Below are 19730 nucleotides of genomic sequence, written 5' to 3'. Positions count from 1 at the left end.
TGTATCTCGGTTCTCCTTTGTCGGTTTCCCTTGGTTTTCTAATTGTTTCTCCACACTCCCATCCCCAACTTTATCTGTATTTATGTATCTTTCTCTTACTATGTTTTTGAACTGCCTTTCTCGCTCCTCCTGTCTTCATTGGTCCATTTCAGTTTCCCAAATGTTTTTTCAATTTTGTGTTATTATTGGTGCACCCTTTTTCTCCACTCTTGCTTACACGAACATGTCATATGTTAATATTGCTCTTGGTATGCTTCCAATGGGAATTAATGTTATATTGTCCCCTTCCTCCACCTCACTTCCTACACTACATGGATCTCATAATTTTCTAACAGCCCTTTCTGGTTTCTCTTTTTCTTTTTTTTTCTTTTTACTGGGCCTTAGCTGGGGGCGGAGTCGGGCGTTGATAACCCCAACCTGCATGTAATGAAGACGGTCTTCAGAGTGATGCCCCTGATTATCCTGCCACTCACCATCAACTTCCCCACTGTAAGTAACACCAGGCACGTGTGCACATCATACCACTTGAAAAGACCATCTGCACATGTAAATCGTTTAGTAGTGTGTGCTTGAACTTGTCTTGCATCTCACAAGGATCCCACAAGGATTATGAACTCCAAGAGTTTGACATGAAACCAGTAATGCTTTAATGAGATGAGTTTGCGCACATCTCATGCTCTTTCTCATCTTTCACCTTACTGCAGGCCATCTTCACCTATTGGATGACCTCCAACTTGTTCTCGCTAGCCCAGGTAGCGTTCCTACGCATCCCGGCAGTGCGCACAAAGCTACGTATTCCCGAGAGAATCAAGCATGACCCATCTGTGCTGCCACCGCAGGAGGGCTTCATCAAGAGCCTCAAAAAAGGTAGGTTTTTTATACATAGAGAGGATATTATTGTGTCTCTGAACAGGGGAGACGATGCCCTGCTTCCAAAAGTAAAACGTATGTACTTGACAAGCCTCATCTTGTTTTGTAAATGTGGAAAGTAGTTTTCTATTCGGTTGTCGATGCCCTATCCGGTTCAGTGATGTAAACGGACATCATTTTCTGGGAGGGCTCCCTCTCCACCATCCTGCACTTTGCGCGCAGTGAAAGGGGTAGCAGGTGGGGGAGGGGCGGCAGAGGCAGGTTGTCAGTGGTGTGGCCAGACTGAGGGGGTGGATCTAGGTGTTGAATAATGTGGGTGCCCTGAATATAGGATGCTTGCTGCCATGCATAAAACAAAGTGCATTTTGGGAACATAAGAATGATCACCAATTTATGAAACATGTCTGTACTAGTAATTCAAACGTACATTTTTTCTGAATGTGCAATGCACACTGGGTATGGTACTCATTTCATCTGTCAGAATAGACACCATGACAGTAAAATGTGTCCAAAGCATATAAACAGCTTTGGACCGTTTCATTGTTGGGTTAGGGCTGTCCTGGTAAGCAAAGGGCGACTTGCAGATGCAGATTGCGAAGTTGCATATTAATGCACAACATTCAGGAGACTTGGGGCAGTTAGGGACAGAGAGCTTCCTCAACTTGGGGAGGTTGGGCCTCAGGTCTAAAAAAAATCAAGATTGGTATTTCTCAACTCAGTTGCTGGAAACTTAAAGATGAAAAACAGGGTGTTGAGGACATTCTGCAGTCTTTACTGAAAGGACCTTTAGAAATGCTATTAACTTGCTTGACATGCATCCCTGTATAGTCCCTTTACATAACCTAACAAGTGAAATGCAGGAATCGTATGTGTTATTGTCTGCAACTACTAGCGTTTTCTAAGTCTAAGGTCCCTAGCATGAAGTCTGGTGATTTTATCACTTGGTGACTACTGCATCTAATCAAATATGTTGCATACTTCTGCGGTAAAGAAATCGATATTTTATAGTCACAAACAATTAAAACAGCTGTAGATATAAACAGAGGTTGTCCAACCTATTTCATAACCCAGTACTGGTATGTTTATGCTTTTCTATAAAGGAGCAACCTGTTGGTGAACAAGAGAATGGTCATTACACCTTACCACACAATGCGTGTGTGTTATGAATCCTGAGAAGATAATTAATATCACCAAGCCTAAACCCCCAGGGGTAGATTAGTATCTCCACGGTGACAGAGTCTATGAGCAGGTTCCAGGGAATTCCTATCCCTCCTCCCCCCCGTTACTCCCTTTACTTGTATGAGAGTTGAATAACCCGGGTACTTGTCCCTTGACCGGTATCACTACACAGCGTATCACTACACAGCAGGCAGGGCAGCTTTTTTACATGTTAAATGATTTAAAAGTGCTTTGCATACTTTAGCAGATGCCCTTATCACAGAGGACGAATGGATAAATAGATAATTATTAGTGCTTCACATACATTAGGAGATGGCCCTATTTACCGATGCCTCAGGGATAAATAGATTATTAGTGCTTCGCATACAGTAGCAAATGACCCTAGTAAAACCTTAAACTGATTAAACGTGTAAATAACAAACCCTAAATTCACAGCTTTAAATTAATTGGCGTCTTATTTAAAGCTACATAAATAGTTTAATGCATCACCAGCATTTAAACCATCTTCACTTCTCATTAAAACTGTTTAAACAGTGTTCTGGATAAAATGCCAATAACAACGCCTTATTCCCAGGAAACATTTTTCTCTCTCGGTTAAAATGTCACTAACCACTGACTTAAGACCTAATGGTAGCTACAGTCTACCGTACGTACAATAAGACCCTATCACAACACTTCAGACACAAATGGGAGGTTACCTCCACGGACAACACATGCATTATAGTTTCACCTAACTCAAAGGCAAACAAAAAAACCTGTAATGTTCCACTACAGGTCTTCCGACCTTCTCAGCCAAAGTGGAGTCCACAAGTGGAAAATGGTCAACAAGCCTTGCCTGAAAGATAGCAACAGGAATGCCAACCAGCCTAGATCTCTCTCCTTTCCCGTGCACCGCACCCACGAGCGGTCTGCTTATATGCCAGAGCAGCTGGAGAACTGTGCAGACTCGCTAGCCAGATTAAACATAAAATGCCTGTTAGGGCAGGCCCTCAAACTGTGTACACACTTGTGTCCCAGTCCCTTCCACACTGATACGTCTCATCAGGCCCCTCCAATCAATGTAATAAGAAAACCCACACGGGAAACCCTAATTGGTGGCGCTCATCATAGTGGAAAAGGTACAAGCGAGCCACGATTTAAAAAAAAAAAAAAAAAAAACACCTGTGGCTCCCACTAAACTTGTATTGTCTCTTATTCCTTCAAAGCATACGGACAAATTAATTCTGAACGTCCATGTAATGATAGCAGCTGAAGTTCCGCAAAGATGTGCTAAACCCTCTCTCCTACCTACCAAGCTTCCTATGAATGAAAACCCTTTTGAAACTGCCTGTCACACGTCAAACGTTTTATTTTGGGCTATCGCTGGCTGACTGTCGTGCTAAAAAATATACCGCCAACGATACCGGGCACAATGCTGTTACACAATGAGAGGACGTGATGTCTCTTTTAACTGCTACAGCCACAGGCCGGCACGAAGAACGGCACGATGGAGGGCATGGGGGGGTGGGGTTAGGCGCAGGGTGTGGGCAAGGAAAAGGCCAAGGCAGCATTAAGAATGTGCAAGTGGAGGGAGAGAGAGAAGAGACGGGGAAGGGGGTAAGTGCTAGAAGTTCCACAGAGGGAATCTGTGTGCAACAGTAAGTGCCTGGCAGAGGTCGCTTGTTACAGAGTGATCCCCTGCCAATAATAAGTGCAGGCCTGTGAGAACACAAGCCAGTGGGTGTCCGAGGCAAGTGCTGGGTTGGGGCGGAAGGCTGAGGGCGATTGGGATGAAGGCCGAGAAGGGACCAAGGTCCTAGCCCACTAATCTCTGTGACTGTGGGTATTCGCACAGGAGTGAGAGCGTGAAGGAGGAGGTGAAGAGAAAAGTCTTGAGGAGCTTCCTGAATTTGAGGAGATCTGGCTCAAAACGAAGAGGAAGGGGGAGACTGTTCCAGAGAAGGGAGCGAGCCTAGGACACAGATTTGCCACCAGCTCGCTGCTTAGAAAAGCACCTGACATGCAGAGAGTTGGAGCCGGTGGAGCGTACAGATCTAGAAGGAAAGTATTTGGTGAGAGCAAGTTGTAGATAGATTGGTCCTCGACCCCACACAGCCTTATGGATGATGGAGGGGGATTTGAATTTGATCCTTGCAGCAACCAGGAGCCAGTGGAGGGATTTTAGGGCTGGAGAAATACGGTCCCTGGGCTTGAGGCCAAGGATAAGTCTTGCAACCCTATTCTGGACAAGCTAGAGGGGGCGGAGAGAGGAAGAGGGTAAGTTAAGGAAGGGGCTGTTGCAGTAGTCCAGCCTAGAGAGTACCAGAGCTCTATAGACATTGACCTTCTGGGGAAAAATGAGGAAAGGAAGGATACCTCTGAGGAGGCGGAGTTGAAAATGGGCCATCTTGGCAAGGTCCAAGATGCGAGGTAGGAAAGCGAGAGAGGTTGTTTCTGGCTTGTGATGCAGAAGGGGGAGAGCCCATAGAGGGTGGCAAGAGTGAAGGGAGGAGAGAGGGAGTGTGGAGTCCCCGTAGGAAGGACCTCTGTCTTGCTGGCATTGAGGCAGAGTTCATTTGAGGCACACCAGGACTGGATAGCAGATAGGCAGTTGGGAATGGTAGAGGAAGTAGGTAGAGCATCAGAGGGAAGTTTTAAGAAGAGTTGGGTGTCCCTTGCGTAACACTGGAAGTGAGAGGAGAAAGTGAAGATAATGAGCAATTGGAGCAAAATAGACATTAAAGAGCGAGGTCGAGAGGTTAGAGCCCTGGGGAACGACACAGGTGGAAATAGAGCTAGGAGAGGAGAAAGAGCCCAGGATGACGTGGGAGGGACGGTCGATGAGGAAGGAGAGCAGCCAGTCCAGTGCCCGGTCTGAGATGGATATACGTGAACATTTCAAATGCAGGAATGACAGCATCTTTTTTTATTTAACTGTTGGGTCCCCCCACACCCACCCACTACACCCCACCATAACGATTAATACCTCCCCTCCCACTCCCCCTTATATCTTCATAATGTCCCCGAATTTGGAGAAACAAATGCAAAAAAAAGATGCTGTCATTTCTCCATTCTAAATATTTCTTGCGACTTTTTGTACCAGTACCCTCCGAGATACCAATGGTAACATGGAACTGTTTTATGAGGATGGAGTGGTTGACCAGATCAAATGCAGAGGAAAGATCAAGTAGAATGAGGAAATTTCTGTGCCTCTGAATGCTCGGAATCCTGATTGATGGTCGTGTAGGCAACCAACGAGTTTAGTATGCTGGGCCAGTTGGGGGAAGACCCACTTCTCCAGAAGTTTCCCCAAGGAAGGGAGTGATAGAGATGGGGCTGTAGTTATCCAGACACAGTGGATCAGCGGAAGGCTTTTTTGGAAGGGAGCGGACAAGAGAGTGCTTGAGGGAAGAAGGGATAGACCCAGTAGCAAGAGAGGGATTGCAGAAATAAGCAAGTGCAGGGGCAAGGGAGCTGATGTTGTCCTTAATAGTTCTCGTAAAACATTGGGGAGACCTGTTTGGAGGAGACCTTCATACAGCAGACAACCGTAGTGACCTCGTCTGATGTGATAGGAGGTTGGGAGGCCATGGGTGGCAGGGGGATGGGAGCGGAGGGGGGTGCTAAGGATGTCATGAGCTTTTGCATTGAAGTGGGAGGCCAGTACAGTGCAGAGGGCCTGGGAGGGAAGGGGCGAGGTGGAGAATGCAGAAGGATTGGCTAGTTCCTTGAAGATTTGAGAGTTCAACCAGTCATCAAACATTTAGTCGGTATCAGACCTTCAAGTCGTTCTAAAATGACATATAGATAGCGTAATGTGATTCAAAAACCATCTACATACAATATGCATTTCTAAAAATGAGGAGAGCCCTGTCTTCTATTCATCGGTGCATGGCACACCCTCGCGTTTAGACTACGTCCTGGCTAGCCCGCCTTTGTTGCATATGACGCTTGACTGTCAGTTGCTACCGAGAAGCTTGTCAGATCACTCTCCTGTCTTGTGGTCACTGAACAAGAGCGTGAGGGGGTGCCTAGGCCTCGCTGGCTTTTTAAGGCAAAGGCAGCTGCCATGTTTGACATAGTGTATCGCAGTGAGGTTGTCAACATTGTACAGACGTATTTCGAGAATAACAGGGGTTTAGTGACCACAATGGCTGTTTTATGGGAGGCATTTAAAGTGGGCCTCCATGGCCCTGCATGTTGACAGAACTGTGCGTGTTGGTAACAATTAGGCGACGGCTTCAGGGGCTTGAAAATTAGATGAAGGTGACGGAAACTGCAGTGATGTCGGCAGATGATGGAGGGGCTGAAGGGGCTACTAGACCGGTTGACTGAGCTTTCCGGCGTGCCCAGTGATGGCACTCCAGTATGGGGAGGAGGGTCGACTGGATCTCTTTCTCGGCAGTGATGCTGCAACACGAATGCAGAAGTCCGATATTGTGGCAATATGTCAGCCCGAATGGGAGTGTGGCGGTGGAGACGGACGCAATCCTTGAAACTTTTAGGATGTTTCTTTGACAGATGTGTGAGCGCGGGGAATCCCACCCATAGGGACCTAGCTGAATACCTGGAGGTGACGGCACTGCCAACACTGTCTCCAGAGGCGGCCGGAGTGCTGGTGAAACCAATTTCAGTGGATATCTTAGTGGCTTCCCATGGCCAAGGCTTCTGGGTCATGTGGCATATCCTCGGAATCCTATTAGGAGTAAGGCCCACTAAACACATGGTGGAGGTTTGGGAGGAGGAATTGGCCTGAGGGCGGCTGCCCCCTACGATGAGGGAGGCTGTGGTGAACTTATTTTTATAGGATGTGAAAGATCCCCCTGGAGTGCGCCTCTTACCGTCGGATATGCTTGCTTAACTTGGATACCAAGATTATTGCTAAGGTACTGGCGGACAGCGTGCTTCTGTTCTTCCGGGGGTGATACACCCAGACCAGTCTGGGTTTATCCCGGGGAGATCGACCTCGTTGCTACGCAGGTTGTTTGCCATATTAGCTCAAATAGATCCGAGTGTGCAGGCGTTTGCGGCCCTCATCAATATGGAGAAGGCACTTGACTCTGTTGAATGGGGCCATCGCTTTGAAATACTGAAGGCCGTGGGTGTGCCAACACCTTTTCTCGCAGCAATCAGACTGCTGTATACTGGTGCAACAGCTAGGATTGGCCTGTTTGGGAAGTAGTCTGGGGCTTTTGACCTTGGTGGCGTCACCCGGCAGGGGTGTCCGCTATCTCCACTACTATTTACGCTGGAAATAGAGCCCCTGGCAGCTAGCCAAGTTCCACTTGGATCGTGGGTTAGCAGTGGAGGGACCAAGGAACTGGTATCCTTGTATGCGGGTGATTCGATGTTGTACTCCAACGACCCGGATGTGAACCTACATCCCCTGTCACAGGAAGTAGCTGTGTTTGGCAAGTTCTCAGGCCTTTGTGTGAATTGGTCCAAGTCCGTTTCGTTTCCTTATGTTGGGTGGTATAGATGGGAGCAGGTGTCAGTCAGATATGTAGTGGTACGGGTTTGTAGGAGCTCTCGCTTGTTGCTGGAAGAGAATCACCTGAAATACCTGCAGGTCCTGAGAAGTAAGGTGGAAAAGTGGTGAATGTTACCTCTGACTCTTAGGCCAGGTCACAATTGCTAAAATGATAGTGGTCCCAAAGCTGCTATACATGTTTCTGGGTATCCCTCTATGGCTAAGAGCAGTTTTTTTTCAAGGAGCTGAAGGCCCTACTGGTGAGACTGCCGTGGAACCCGAAATCCCCAAGGATTCGGTTTGACAGTCTGGTCATCCCGTGGACGTGTGATGGTACAGGCGCGCCCGATATGGAGCTATATTTCTTGCCTGCACAGGTGCCGGTTGTATTTTATTGGATGCTGGCGTCCCCAGCATATATCGGCATGTGTGGATCAAATAATGCTTGGTGCGCCCCTTTGCAGTTCAGGGTGTGCCAGTGTCAAAGAAGGTTGCTGGTGAGTGTAAATTTGACCCTGTGGTGTGTACGTTGCATGCATGGAAACGGTCTCTAAAGAGATTGGGAGTGGATATTCCCTACGTTCCTGGGCTCAAGCTTTGAAATCTTGAGTGCCTCCCCCCTTCCTGTGATGCATCCTTGGTTCGGGATTGGAAAGAAGTGGGGATACGTACTATGGCTGACCTGTATCCTGAAGTAGTATTTGTTTCGAGGGGATTGGGTCCTCCGACGTATTCCATATCTATGACAGGTAATGTCCACAGCTGTGCTGCTTCGGAAAATCTTTGGCGCCTGCGTCGATGACGTCGATGCACCGTCCCCGAGGACCTCCTCCGACAGCCGACGTCACCCGATGTGATAAATAGGACGCACGACGCCCATAGTCTCAGTTCCGTTTTTTCCGCGAACATGTTCGCTTCGTGAATCTCGGTACGCCTCGACCCTTTGGAGTTTGCTGTTTTCAATTCTCGGTTCGTTGAACCTGTTCGGTTTTTTGTGAAGACCTGTTCGTGGCGATGTCTACTTCGTCTTCAACCCTGCATCCGGGCTTCAAGAAATGCGGGGACTGTGGATCCAAGATGTCGGTCACGGACTCGCATGACGCCTGCCTCTGGTGCCTCGGTGAGGCCCACGATACGGACGACTGTGTCGATTGCCAGTCGCTCACGGCAAAGGCCTTGCGGGAACGCAAGAAGAAGCTGTCGGTAGGCCGGTGTCTAAGCCCCGGAAGTCGAGGTCTGCAGGGCTTTCGACGGATGACTCGAGGGGCGACTCTCCGCGTCATCGTCAGAAGTCCAGTGGGTCTCCTTCCAGGAGTCGGTCTCGCCACTCCTCCGCCTCTTTGAGGCATTCCCAGAAGCGCCGGCATCGGTCGCCTTCCCCGTCCTCTTCCGAGGACTCTGCCCGTCGGCGGGTTGCTTATCCCTCCATGCAAGCGACACCGGAGGAATGGGCTTCCTACGGGAAGCAGATGCTAGCGATTCTTGAATCGCAGGGCACCAGTCCGTCCGCGCCTCCGAGTGGGGTCGGTCGGCACCGGTCGAAAGACACCGCTCATACACCTTCGGGCTCGAGTGGTCGGCACGGCTCGTGGGAGAGGTCCCGCTCAGACAAGGGTAGCCGTTCTCGCCATGCCCATTCCAGGTCCCGGTCATCGATGTGCTCGAGACCGCGTGATCCTGTGCCGTCTTCGAAGAAGACGTCGACGCCTGTGGCGCCGAGGTCGTCGACGATTTCTCTCGAGGCTCCGCCTCCGAGGGGGTCGTCGGCGCCTAGGTCGTCGAGAGACATGCTCGGAGCTCCGGCTTCGAGGCCTGTGTCGACGCCGCCGATGCTGGGGGCGCTGCAGCTGACGTCGACGCCTTTTCTGTCGACGCCAGTGCCGACTCGTTCGGCACCCTCGACGCTTTTCAAGGCGGCGTTGTGTCGGAGGGGCCCCGTGACACGGGATTTGCCCCTATGAAGGCTCTGGCTAAGGTCAGGCACTGCTTTGGTCCCCAGGGGTCTTCCTCTGCCCGCCTGGAGTACATTTCAGAGGGAGATGAAGGCTCTGATCACGGCTTGGTTCCGGTTACGGTTCCAGATGAGCTTATCTCTGGCCATAGGCAGTTTGATGACCTGAGGCAGTCGCTGCATGATGCCAGTGGACTGGACACCTCTCCGGAGGTGGACTTTTGGAGGCCGGAGCCTGGCGCTCATGCCGATTCTTCATATCAGCGCCTTATGTCTCGGGTCACCGAGTACTTGGGTTGGTCTGCTCCCCCAGGGGAGTTCGTTCAGGGTGATCTCACGGACATCCTTGATCTTGGTCCCCCCCACTGACCCGGTTTTGCTGTTTCATATGGCTCTGCAGAGAAGGGTGGCGGCGGCTTGGACTGCTCCAGAGAGTCTCCCGGCAGTGGGCAAGTCTTTGTCACGAAAATACCATCCAGCCAGTAGCGACCCCTGCTACTTGTCTAGGCACCCCACTCCGGAGAGTTTGGTGGTGCAGGCGGCTACGGCCCCGGCAAAGCAGGCGTCGTATCCTACCATCCCTCCGGATAGGGACGACAAGCGTTTTGACGGCTGGGCGAAGAAAGTGTTTTCTTCAGGGGGTATGGCGCTTCAGGCGGCCAACTCCATATGTGCCTTGTCTCGTTTCAGACACACTCAGTGGAACTGTGTTGCATTAGCGGCTGAACATATCCCCAAAGGGGGCGAACGGTATGGTTTCCTTGCTATGGTTCAGGATGGCAAGGATGCCATGTGTGAGTCCGTTCAGTCGGGTTTGGACTTGGCAGATTTTGTCAGCCGGTCCATGGCGGCGAGCACCGTAATGCGCAGGTTTGCGTGGTTGCGGAAGTCTGGGTTCGCTCCTGATGTGCAGTCCTGGCTCCTCAACGTGCCCTTTGACGGTGAACACCTTTTTGGCAGCAAGGCTGACGAGAGCCTTGAGAGGTTGCAGACCTCCAAAGCTGCAGCGAAGTCGTTGGGTGCTGCAGTTCGCCAACCTCCGCCTTTTCGTCCTGGGAGACAGCTGTGGAGGAGAGGTTCCTTTCGCTATTACTCGTCCTTCAGTAAAGCGAGGGGAGCTAGCAGTCAAAGAGGCCATCGTAAGATTGCTAGAGGTGGAAACAAAGGTACTCGAGGTGCCAAGGCCGCTCTGGCAGTTGCCTCTTTGCCCTCAGGCAACGCCGCAGCCGCTACCACTCAGTCATGAGGCCAGGTCCCATGGTTCGCCGGTTGGGGGAAGACTGGCGCAGCATCTTGTAGAGTGGGAAGCCATTACTTCGGATGTGTGGGTTCTGGAGATCATAACCCACGGCTACTGTCTTCCTTTTCGGCAGAGGCCTCACGACAATCCACCAGGGAACCTCTCTTTGACGAGTCTGGATCCGCTCCTTGCGCAGGAAATTCAAGTCCTGCTGGAGAAAGGCGCCATAGAACTGGTGCCTGTAGCAGAGAGGAACAAGGGATGGTATTCCCCTTATTTTTTGATTTCGAAGAAAAACGGGGGATTGAGACCCATCATGGACTTGCGCGGTTTGAAAAAACTCCTCAGGAAGGACAAGTTCAAGATGGTGACTTTCTCAAGTCCTCCAGGCCCTTCAACTTCAGGACTGGTTGGTGTCTCTCGACCTCAAGGATGCTTACTTCCATGTGCCGATTCATCCCAGGCACAAGAAGTACCTGAGATTCGCTGTTGGCGACTCGCACTTTCAGTTTCGGGTCCTGCCGTTCAGATTGACCTCCGCCCCGAGGGTTTTCACCAAGCTCATGGTGGTGGTGGCAGCGCATCTCAGGAAAGGGGGGATTCAGGTCTACCCCTATCTGGACGATTGGTTGATCAGGGGGAGCTCTCCCGAGCAAGTCCTGGATCATCTGTCCGATACCTGCCACTCCCCTTCACAGGCTGGGCTTCTCCCTCAATTTAAAGAAGTCCCATTTGACACCAACGCAGCGGCTCCAGTACATCGGAGCAGTGCTCGACACGTCCCTGGGGCAGTGTTTTCCTCCTCGGGTGAGGGTTCTTCACATTCAGCAGATGGTGAACAAGTTTCAATTTTCCCAGGATCTCCCAGCGTCCGAGTTCTTGAGACTGCTCGGCCTCATGGCATCCTGCATTCTTCTGGTGCCAGAGGCCCGTCTGCGGATGAGATATTTGCAGTGGGCACTCAAGCTCCAGTGGTCTCAGTCCCCTGGCAGGCTATCAGACCCTGTTCAGGTGCCGCCCTCAGTAGCCCAGGACCTTCTGTGGTGGGCCGTCGAAAGCAATCTGATGAAGGGGGCCCCATTTTGGCTGCCCTGGCTGGAGGTGACTATCGTGACGGACGCATCCCTCACGGGAGGGGGAGCTCATGCCAACGAGTTGACAGTCAGCGGTCATTGGTCTCCGTCGGAGTCCAGACTTCATATCAATCTGTTGGAGCTGAGGGCCGTCAGGCTAGCTCTGAAGGCTTTTCTGCCGACTGTGCGTGGAAAGAGTGTCCTGATTCTAACGGACAACACAGTGGCAATGCACTACCTCAAAAGAAAGAGGGGGGCAAGGTCACTTCCGCTGTGCAGGGAGGCGATGCAGCTAGAGTTCTGGGCCATCCAGCAGGAAGTTTCGATCTCGACTGTTCATCTGGCCGGAGACAACAACGAGACGGCGGATGCTCTGAGCAGGCAGAGCACGATCTCTCACGAGTGGGAGCTGGCTCAGGAGATTCTCCTGGAGATCTTCTCCCTTTAGGGGACCCCTCATGTGGATCTCTTCGCCTCCAGTGTCAACAGGAAGTGCGAAAGGTTTTGCTCGCGGGAATTTCCTCCAAAAGGAGCCTTAGGAGACGCGTTTGTGGTGGAGTGGTCCTTCCCACTGCTGTATGCGTTTCCTCCAGTCCCCGTCATCCCGTAAGTACTGCGGAGGTTACGGAGGTGCGGTTCCCGGATGATTCTCATTGCTCCGGCGTGGGCCCGGAGGACGTGGTACCCAGACCTTCTCGACTTGTCCATCTGCCCTCCACGTCGTCTTCCCTACCGAGACGATCTGCTCTCACGGGAGGGGGGGGTCAGGTTCTCCATCCAGAGGTCAGATCCCTCAACCTTCACGCTTGACTTCTGAAAGGTTGAGGTATAAGGATTGGGACCTCCCTGAAAACGTGATGGAGGTGTTGCTCTCGGCCAGGCGGCCGGCAACAAAGTCTCTGTACCGTTGCCGTTGGAGAAAGTTCTGCGACTGGTGCAGAGTTAAGAATGTGGATCCTTTTGAATGTGACATTCCCATGGTTCTGTCTTTTTTGCTTTCTTTGGCCCACAGGGGCTTGCAAGTGGGGACCATTAAAGGTTAGCTGGCGGCGCTGTCCATATTTAAGCGCTCGTCTGAAGAGTGTTCCTATTTTAAGATTCCTTTAATTTCGCAGTTTTTGAAAGGGCTCACTATTGTGTTCCCTCTGTCACCTTTTTTGGTGCTCGGTTGGGATTTGAACCTTGTTCTTAAGTTTCTTATGGGTGCTCCGTTTGAGCCTTTACATTCTTGCCCTTTGATGCTGTTAACTGTGAAAACTGTGTTTTTGGTTGCGGTTATTTCCGCCCGCAGAGTGAGTGAGTTACAGGCACTTTCAGTTAAGCCACCCTTCACCGTGTTTCATAAGGACAGGTTTGTCCTTAGAGTTCGTCCTTCTTTTCTTCCGAAGGTGGTTTCGGAATTTCATTTGAGCCAGAAGGTTGTTCTTCCGGCGTTCTATCCTCCTCCAAATCCTGGTAAGGAAGAGGAGAGGCTCCATAGGCTTGATCCTAGGAGAGTGTTCAGCTTTTATATTTCGCGCATGTCCCGGGTCAGAGTGGACGATCAACTTTTCATTGGTTACGCTGGAAAGCGTTTGGGACAAGCTGTGACGAAACAGACTTTGTCTCGTTGAATTATTTTAGCGATCTCCGAGTGTTACCGCTTGGCGGGTAAGGATCCTCCGGCTGGCTTGCGGGCCCATTCTACCAGGGGAGTGGCTGCGTCCACTGCCCTGCAGAGGGGAGTTCCTATTCGTCACATCTGTGATGCAGCCACCTGGGCTTCAGTACATACTTGAGTACGTCACTACTCCCTCGATTCCATCAGAGGGTGGGATCTGGCCTTTGGCAAGGCAGTCCTCTATTCCGCAATTTGATTGGGCATGCTAAATTTGTGTTCTAAATTCTTTCCCACCTCCTTGCTTGGTACTGCTGTGGGAGTCTGTCATAGATATGGAATATGTCGGAGGACCCAATCCCCTCGAAGAACAAGTTACTTTCTTACCTGGTAACGTTCTTTCGATGGGATGGTCCAACGACGTATTCCATATTGCTCCCTCGCTGCCTTCCCCGCTGCAGAATTTCTTTTGCGATTGCAGCTTGCGTTCCGCAAGGCCTTGTGTGTCTGACTGGCAGAAAACTGGTGGCACACGTTCTGGGAAAAATCTATAACTGAGGCTATGGGCGTTGTGCGTCCTACTTATCACATCGGGTGACGTCAGCCGTCGGAGGAGGTCCTCGGGGACGGCGCATCGACGTCATCAACGCAGGACGCAGACGCCAAAGATTTTCCAAAGCAGCACAGCTGTGGACATTACCTGTCATAGATATGGAATACGTCGTCGGACCATCCCATCGAAAGAACGTTAGCAGGTAAGAAAGTAACTTGTTCATCTCAGGAGTTGTTCACTGCTAGAATGGGTGACGACCTTCGCAGGAGACTGCAGTATTTTCATGTGCGGGCAGCCTTTAAAGCATGGTCTCCAACGTTCCCGAATGCGCCCCTGTCGATTCCAGTATTGCACAGTCTTCTTAATTCTACCTCGGCCAGGCGGCTTGTCTACAGCATACATGAGCAGGTGCAGCGTTACTCCCCCCGAATGTTGTTGAAGTGTAGACAGCGCTGAGAGAATTATTCTGGTTCCTCCACATTTACAGACAAACAGTGGGCAATGTTATGTGAGAGATCCCATAATGGGGCATTCGGTACCTGCCTTCAGTTGATTCAGTTTAGGATCCTTCATAGGGTGTACCTGGCACCTGCCCGGTTGCACCTGTTTGACCAGACCAAGAGTGATGTGTGCCTGAGATGTCGGGGGAGCATGTCTGATTTCCTCCATATGCTGTGGTCATGACCCCGTCTGTGGGACGTTTGGGCAGGGGTGGTGGGTATTCTCTCCTGCATGCTGGAGTACGCCGTGCCATGTGAACTATAATGTTGTATGTTTGGCTGGCTCCCCCGGAACACCGGATTTAGGCCAAAAGTTCCTGACCACTGGCATGATAGTGGCCCGGAGATGTATGTCCATGCGCTGCACCAGCAGGGCCCCTCCTACTGTTGGGACTTGGCTGGATGAGTTGGTCTGGTTGAAGGATGTGGATGGGGAATACAGGGCACTTTGTGGACCGCTGTCCAGACCAAAGAACATTTGGGGCCCTCTGGTCTCTTAGATTCTGGTGCAGTGCCCAGAAAATGGGGCGGTGGGACTCAGTGATGCAACCTAGAAATGACAGTGTGGTCATTGGTTGCTCTTTCCTCTCTCTCTTCCCTATACTGTGATTAACCTGAAATGTGGCATTGTTGTACCTTGCCAATGGTGTCTATACTGCTCGACTGTGCCTGCCATCATGCATTGTTGTAATGTTTGTATTTGTGAGGCGTGAATCTTTCTTAATAAACAAATTGAAAAATTAAAAAATGGCCCTATGGATATATTGTACAGCTGCAAATACAACCTGGGGTTGGAGATTCTACATCACAGCAGATCCTGCATCCATGATCCCAACCTCTTCTAGTATTGGTTTCAAAAACGTGCACCGAAGGTGCTTTGTCTTTGCACAAATCAACATAAAATGCAATTTAGTCTCCCTTGACAGCTCACACATTGGACATCGGTCCAAGTTCAGTTTGTTCCAAGATTATGAGAAAGCAGCCACCGGGAGGAGTCCCAATCTCCACCTCATATATAGATGTTTCAAATGGTGAAGAAATTATGTCCAAATAACATTTTTTATCAGGCGAGTTTACAGCAAGGTATTCCCTGTCCGACTTCAGCTTCATTGCATCAGCCGCCAACAAGTCCCTGCCTCTATGAAACTTATCACACTTTATTTCTCTCTTCGTTTTGGTGAGCGCACACCAAGGGTTATCCTATAAATTGCCTCTCTGCACGCTATTAAGCGTTTTTCTAATATATTGGAGCCAGTCAATTGATTTCCCTCTGTCCAATGTCTAGATTTTTTCCAGTCCTTACTGATTCCACAGTCTTAATCAGAAGAGAATAGGTTTCATTGTTGCTAAGGCCCTCACTGGAATACCATTGAATTGTAAAAGAACCGTGGCTCAGGGGGCTCCTGGGTAATAATGCCAATTTATTCAGGCGCTTATGTTCATTTGTTGTAAGCTTGGTCGTATTGGCAATTCCCCATAACTCAGCCCGATACAGTGTTGCTTGGGATAGCCTGCTTCGCATACAGGAGTGCAGCCGTGTTGTTGAATATTCCAGAGACGCAGGCCTGGTTTTGGGCTCTCTTCTTAGAACAAATAGTGGGACGATAATGCCTTTGGAGAAGGTGAGAGGCCAGCTTGTCAGAGGATGATCCTGTGGTCTGCCACTTCCGTTCTGCAGCTCTGAATTTGCCCTTCAGTTCTGTTGGATCAGAGTCGTACCAAGTGTTCTGCTTGGTGGCGTGTTTCAGTTGGATCCTCATGACTGGGGCAAGAATGTCAAGAGTGTTAGAAATGGTGAGATGGAGGTTGCTAAGAGCCGAGTCGGGGCTACAGTCTGCTGGGCGAGGTGTGGTCAAAGGGTTGAGAGGGCCCCGATGGGAGGAGAGATGGGCGTGGTCTGACCAGGAGAGCAAAGTGGTGAGTGGGGCAGAGAGCCAAAGAGCTGTGTATAAAGGCATCAAGAGTGTGTCCAGCTGAGTGGGTAGGACCAGCGGGGAGAATGAAGAGGGAGAGTGAGGTGCAGAGCTCACTGAAGAGAGTGGACACTGTACTTGAGGAGGCTTAGTGGATGTTGAAGTTACCCATTAGGAGTTTAGAGGAAGATGTCAGGAGAGAGGAGGAGAAATCAGCCCCTTCAGAGAGGAACAGGGTGATAGAGCCAGGTGGCCTATAGATCGTGGCAATGGTCAGGGAGGAGTTAGGAGAGATGACCAGCTTGCAGAAAGGCTCCCAAAGGAGGAGTATGGATGGATGGATGGATGGATGCTGGGATCGAGGGAAGAACGGACCCACTCGGGGAAAATCGGGGCAACCCCACCGCTTGCAGTTGGGTGAGGCTTAGAAATTATCTTGTAGCCATCCGGGAGAAGGGAGTCAAAGGCAGTGACTGAGCTAGCATTGAACCATGTCTCGGTAAGAGCGAGGATATCGAGGTCAATGCCTTCAAGGAGTAGCATGATGTCAGCTGAGTGTTTGATAGCAGAGCGAGCATTAGGCGTGTCTATATAAAGCAGGTCTCTGCCTTTTGAAGGTTTCCAAGGAGGGGTACAGGAGCATGCTACACCAGTCAGAGGAGCGGGAAGTGGAACGGGAGCGAGGAAGAGGGAGTAGCAGGCGCAGGAAGAAGTTGATGAGGGACGGCAGGCGCTGGTCACGGAGGAAGAGGTGGGGTTGAGGACCCAGAGCCATGATAGTGCAGTTGCAACATTAATGATACACCTGGATGATGAGAAAGCCGCCAAGAGTACTTCCCATCTAGTGCCACCATTAATGGTTGAGGATAGGAAAGCTGAGAGAGTAGAGATGATAAGAGGGGTCCAGAGATCTGGAGAGGGGGGACAGAAAAGAAGATATCAGTGACAATATGTTTGGAAGTTGCACTGACGTAGGTTTCTGCATGGGTAGACCACGGTTGGTGGTCATACACTCTTTTTTTTTTTTAAACATTTTCCTTAAAGACTTTGTGAGAGGAGGAGGATAGGTGATAGTAAGGCAGTTAGAATAGATAGGAGAGAGAGTCAGTGCCATAGGGGTGGCAGAGAGATGAGGATGGAGAATAGAAGAAGAGACTGCACGGCGCAAGCACAAACTTACCAGGCAGCCTTGTAGCTGAAGAGGAGGAGAACAAACGGATGCAGTAGAAACACTTGGGTACAAAATTGTGGGTGTACAATTGTAAAACACACCTAGATTCGAAAATGCCCAAACAGCACTAAAATATAATACAAACATGGGCGGGGGTGTACAGTTGTTAAAACACACCTAGATTCAGAAATGCCCAAACAGCACACAAATGCAATGCACAAATGGGAGAGAGGGGTGTACAGTTGTCAAAACGCACCTAGATTTGAAAATGCCCAAACAGCGCACAAATGCAATAAAATAAAGGAAGTATATATAGCATAGGCGAAACAGCAGAAAATTGTTTTTGGCACAGCTCGATTCAACATTGTTAGTGTAAATACATTAGGTAGTCAGAACATAACTTGCAGGTGTTCTGCAATGGGAGGACAATGTTCCAGGAAGTCACAAGGTCTTGGAGTAGCCGGCTACATGCTGGGGGACTGTTCATGAGGTGGGAGGTGATGGAGCGTGAGGTGCTGCGGTGGAGGAGGTTGGGGGCCCTCAAAGGCACAGACAGGGGCCTTGTGTGGGCTTTGGTGCTGGAGGCCGGCTTCCTCACCTGCTGACAGAAAAGCAGTGAGACCGCCAATTAGGACCCTCTGAGGCACTCCGGTGCCGAGCAAGAGGGCTGCCATGCTGAGGATGCAAAGGTGCCCACAGAGCTGGTGCCGAACGCACATTTGGCTCGACCAAATCAGGGCAAATTAAGGCAATTTGAAGAGCAGGTGACAGAGCACCGCTGCTGCTCAAGATTTATTTTACAATGGTGCGCAACACCACGAGCCACCACGAAGCCCCATTGGCTTACCTTCGCTGTTTTTTTTTAAATTCATTCAGCGATTCCAGTCTCTGGGAAGGGGGAACCAAGAGATCCTCTTGCTTCGGTGAACACAAGGGAAAGAGAGACGGGAAGGAGGGGACAGGGCTTTGTGTGGGTCTTGGTGCTGGTGGCTGGCTTCCTCGCCTAAAGTTCATGCTACTTAAAAATGTGGGCATTGGGCGGTAGACTAAACATTTAGCAGGAGTTAGTGGCGGTTTTGGAATCTTTTTTATTTGTATTTCTGATGCTTGTTAATATGCTTAGAATCCCTTGCTGTGCATATGCTCTGACATCCAGTGGTAACCGCAGAGTATTGCATCTTGTCTTTCGGGGACCAAATGGGGACGTTGTCATAGGCTTGTCTGTAACACTATCCCTATTGTGATTGTGTGTAGTGTACCCAAAATCCCTCACACGCCGAGGTCCCTCAGATAGTTTTTTTCCGCCCAGATAACTGGTCGCCCTATTGCGGAGCTCTTTTATAAGAGACATTGTTATAACTTGTTTATCGACTATCCCCTGATAGTAACTTCGACAGTGCTTCATGTGCTATGCCGAAGACAACCGGGGACTTTCAACGCCTAAGACTGCGGTGGACCTCAAACGCCTAAACTCCGGTGGCAGAGCCGTCCATGTGACCGGGCCCTCTGGCCAGCCTACAAAGTAGGGAGAGTGAGGTCGGGGTGGTCATGTCCTTTCAGCTATGTCTACTCTTTCCCCCTCTTTGCCCTCTAGGTTTGGCCATCGCCTTTATTACCTTTCGCTATGGAAAGGACACCATTTAGGTTTTGCCCCTCTTGGAGGGCCAGATACCCTTGGAAGGCGGGCACGATGAGTGCAATAATTGTCTACTCCTTGACCACGACGAAGTGTGATGCATGGCCTGTAGACTCCTTCGACCTAAAACACTTAAGGAGCGCTGCGTTAAGCGGTAGGCCGTCTTTGGCATGTCGCAGGCTGGATCTTCTTCCCCCACCACCGCACCCGCCGAAAGCGACGGGGTACTAGTGATGACCAGGCATCTGTGTCGGATGCCATAGACCTCACGACAGACACCTCTAGGTCCGCCGCGCCCGACCCCGCGAGGCCTGACGTGAGTCACGCTATGGGGAAAACACGCGGCGACAAGGGCGTACAAGATCGCCACACTAAACACACAACCCCGATCCCGGTTTCGACGGTACTGCTGAAACTGGCAAAAGCGGCAACAGGATCGCCGAAAATTTCAACGGAATCCTCTGATCTTCAAGATCAACAGCCTTCCCCGCATCTGCAGCAGCGTCTTGCGACTGGACCTTCAAAAAATAAGGGCGCTACCTCCAAAATACATCCAGCCATCAAAGTGCACTCATCTGACGCTCTGACACCCTCTAAG

General features: G+C 50.4%; 1 protein-coding gene across 1 annotated transcript in view; it reads left to right on the top strand.

Moving 5' to 3' along the window:
- OXA1L (OXA1L mitochondrial inner membrane protein) overlaps window positions 1-19730 on the top strand; it is a 293484-nt gene that overhangs the window by 231486 nt on the left and 42268 nt on the right. The window contains exons 7-8 of the mRNA XM_069633865.1: window positions 385-489; window positions 705-867. Coding sequence (XP_069489966.1) covers window positions 385-489; window positions 705-867 — 268 coding nt within the window. The remainder of the gene's footprint in view (window positions 1-384; window positions 490-704; window positions 868-19730) is intronic.

This window comes from Ambystoma mexicanum, chromosome 13, assembly GCF_040938575.1.
Source record: "Ambystoma mexicanum isolate Mex_15411 chromosome 13, UKY_AmexF1_1, whole genome shotgun sequence".
NCBI classification, from domain to species: domain Eukaryota; kingdom Metazoa; phylum Chordata; class Amphibia; order Caudata; family Ambystomatidae; genus Ambystoma; species Ambystoma mexicanum.
The sequence above is the reverse complement of the archived record's forward strand: the minus strand, read 5'-3'. Positions and strand labels throughout refer to the sequence as shown.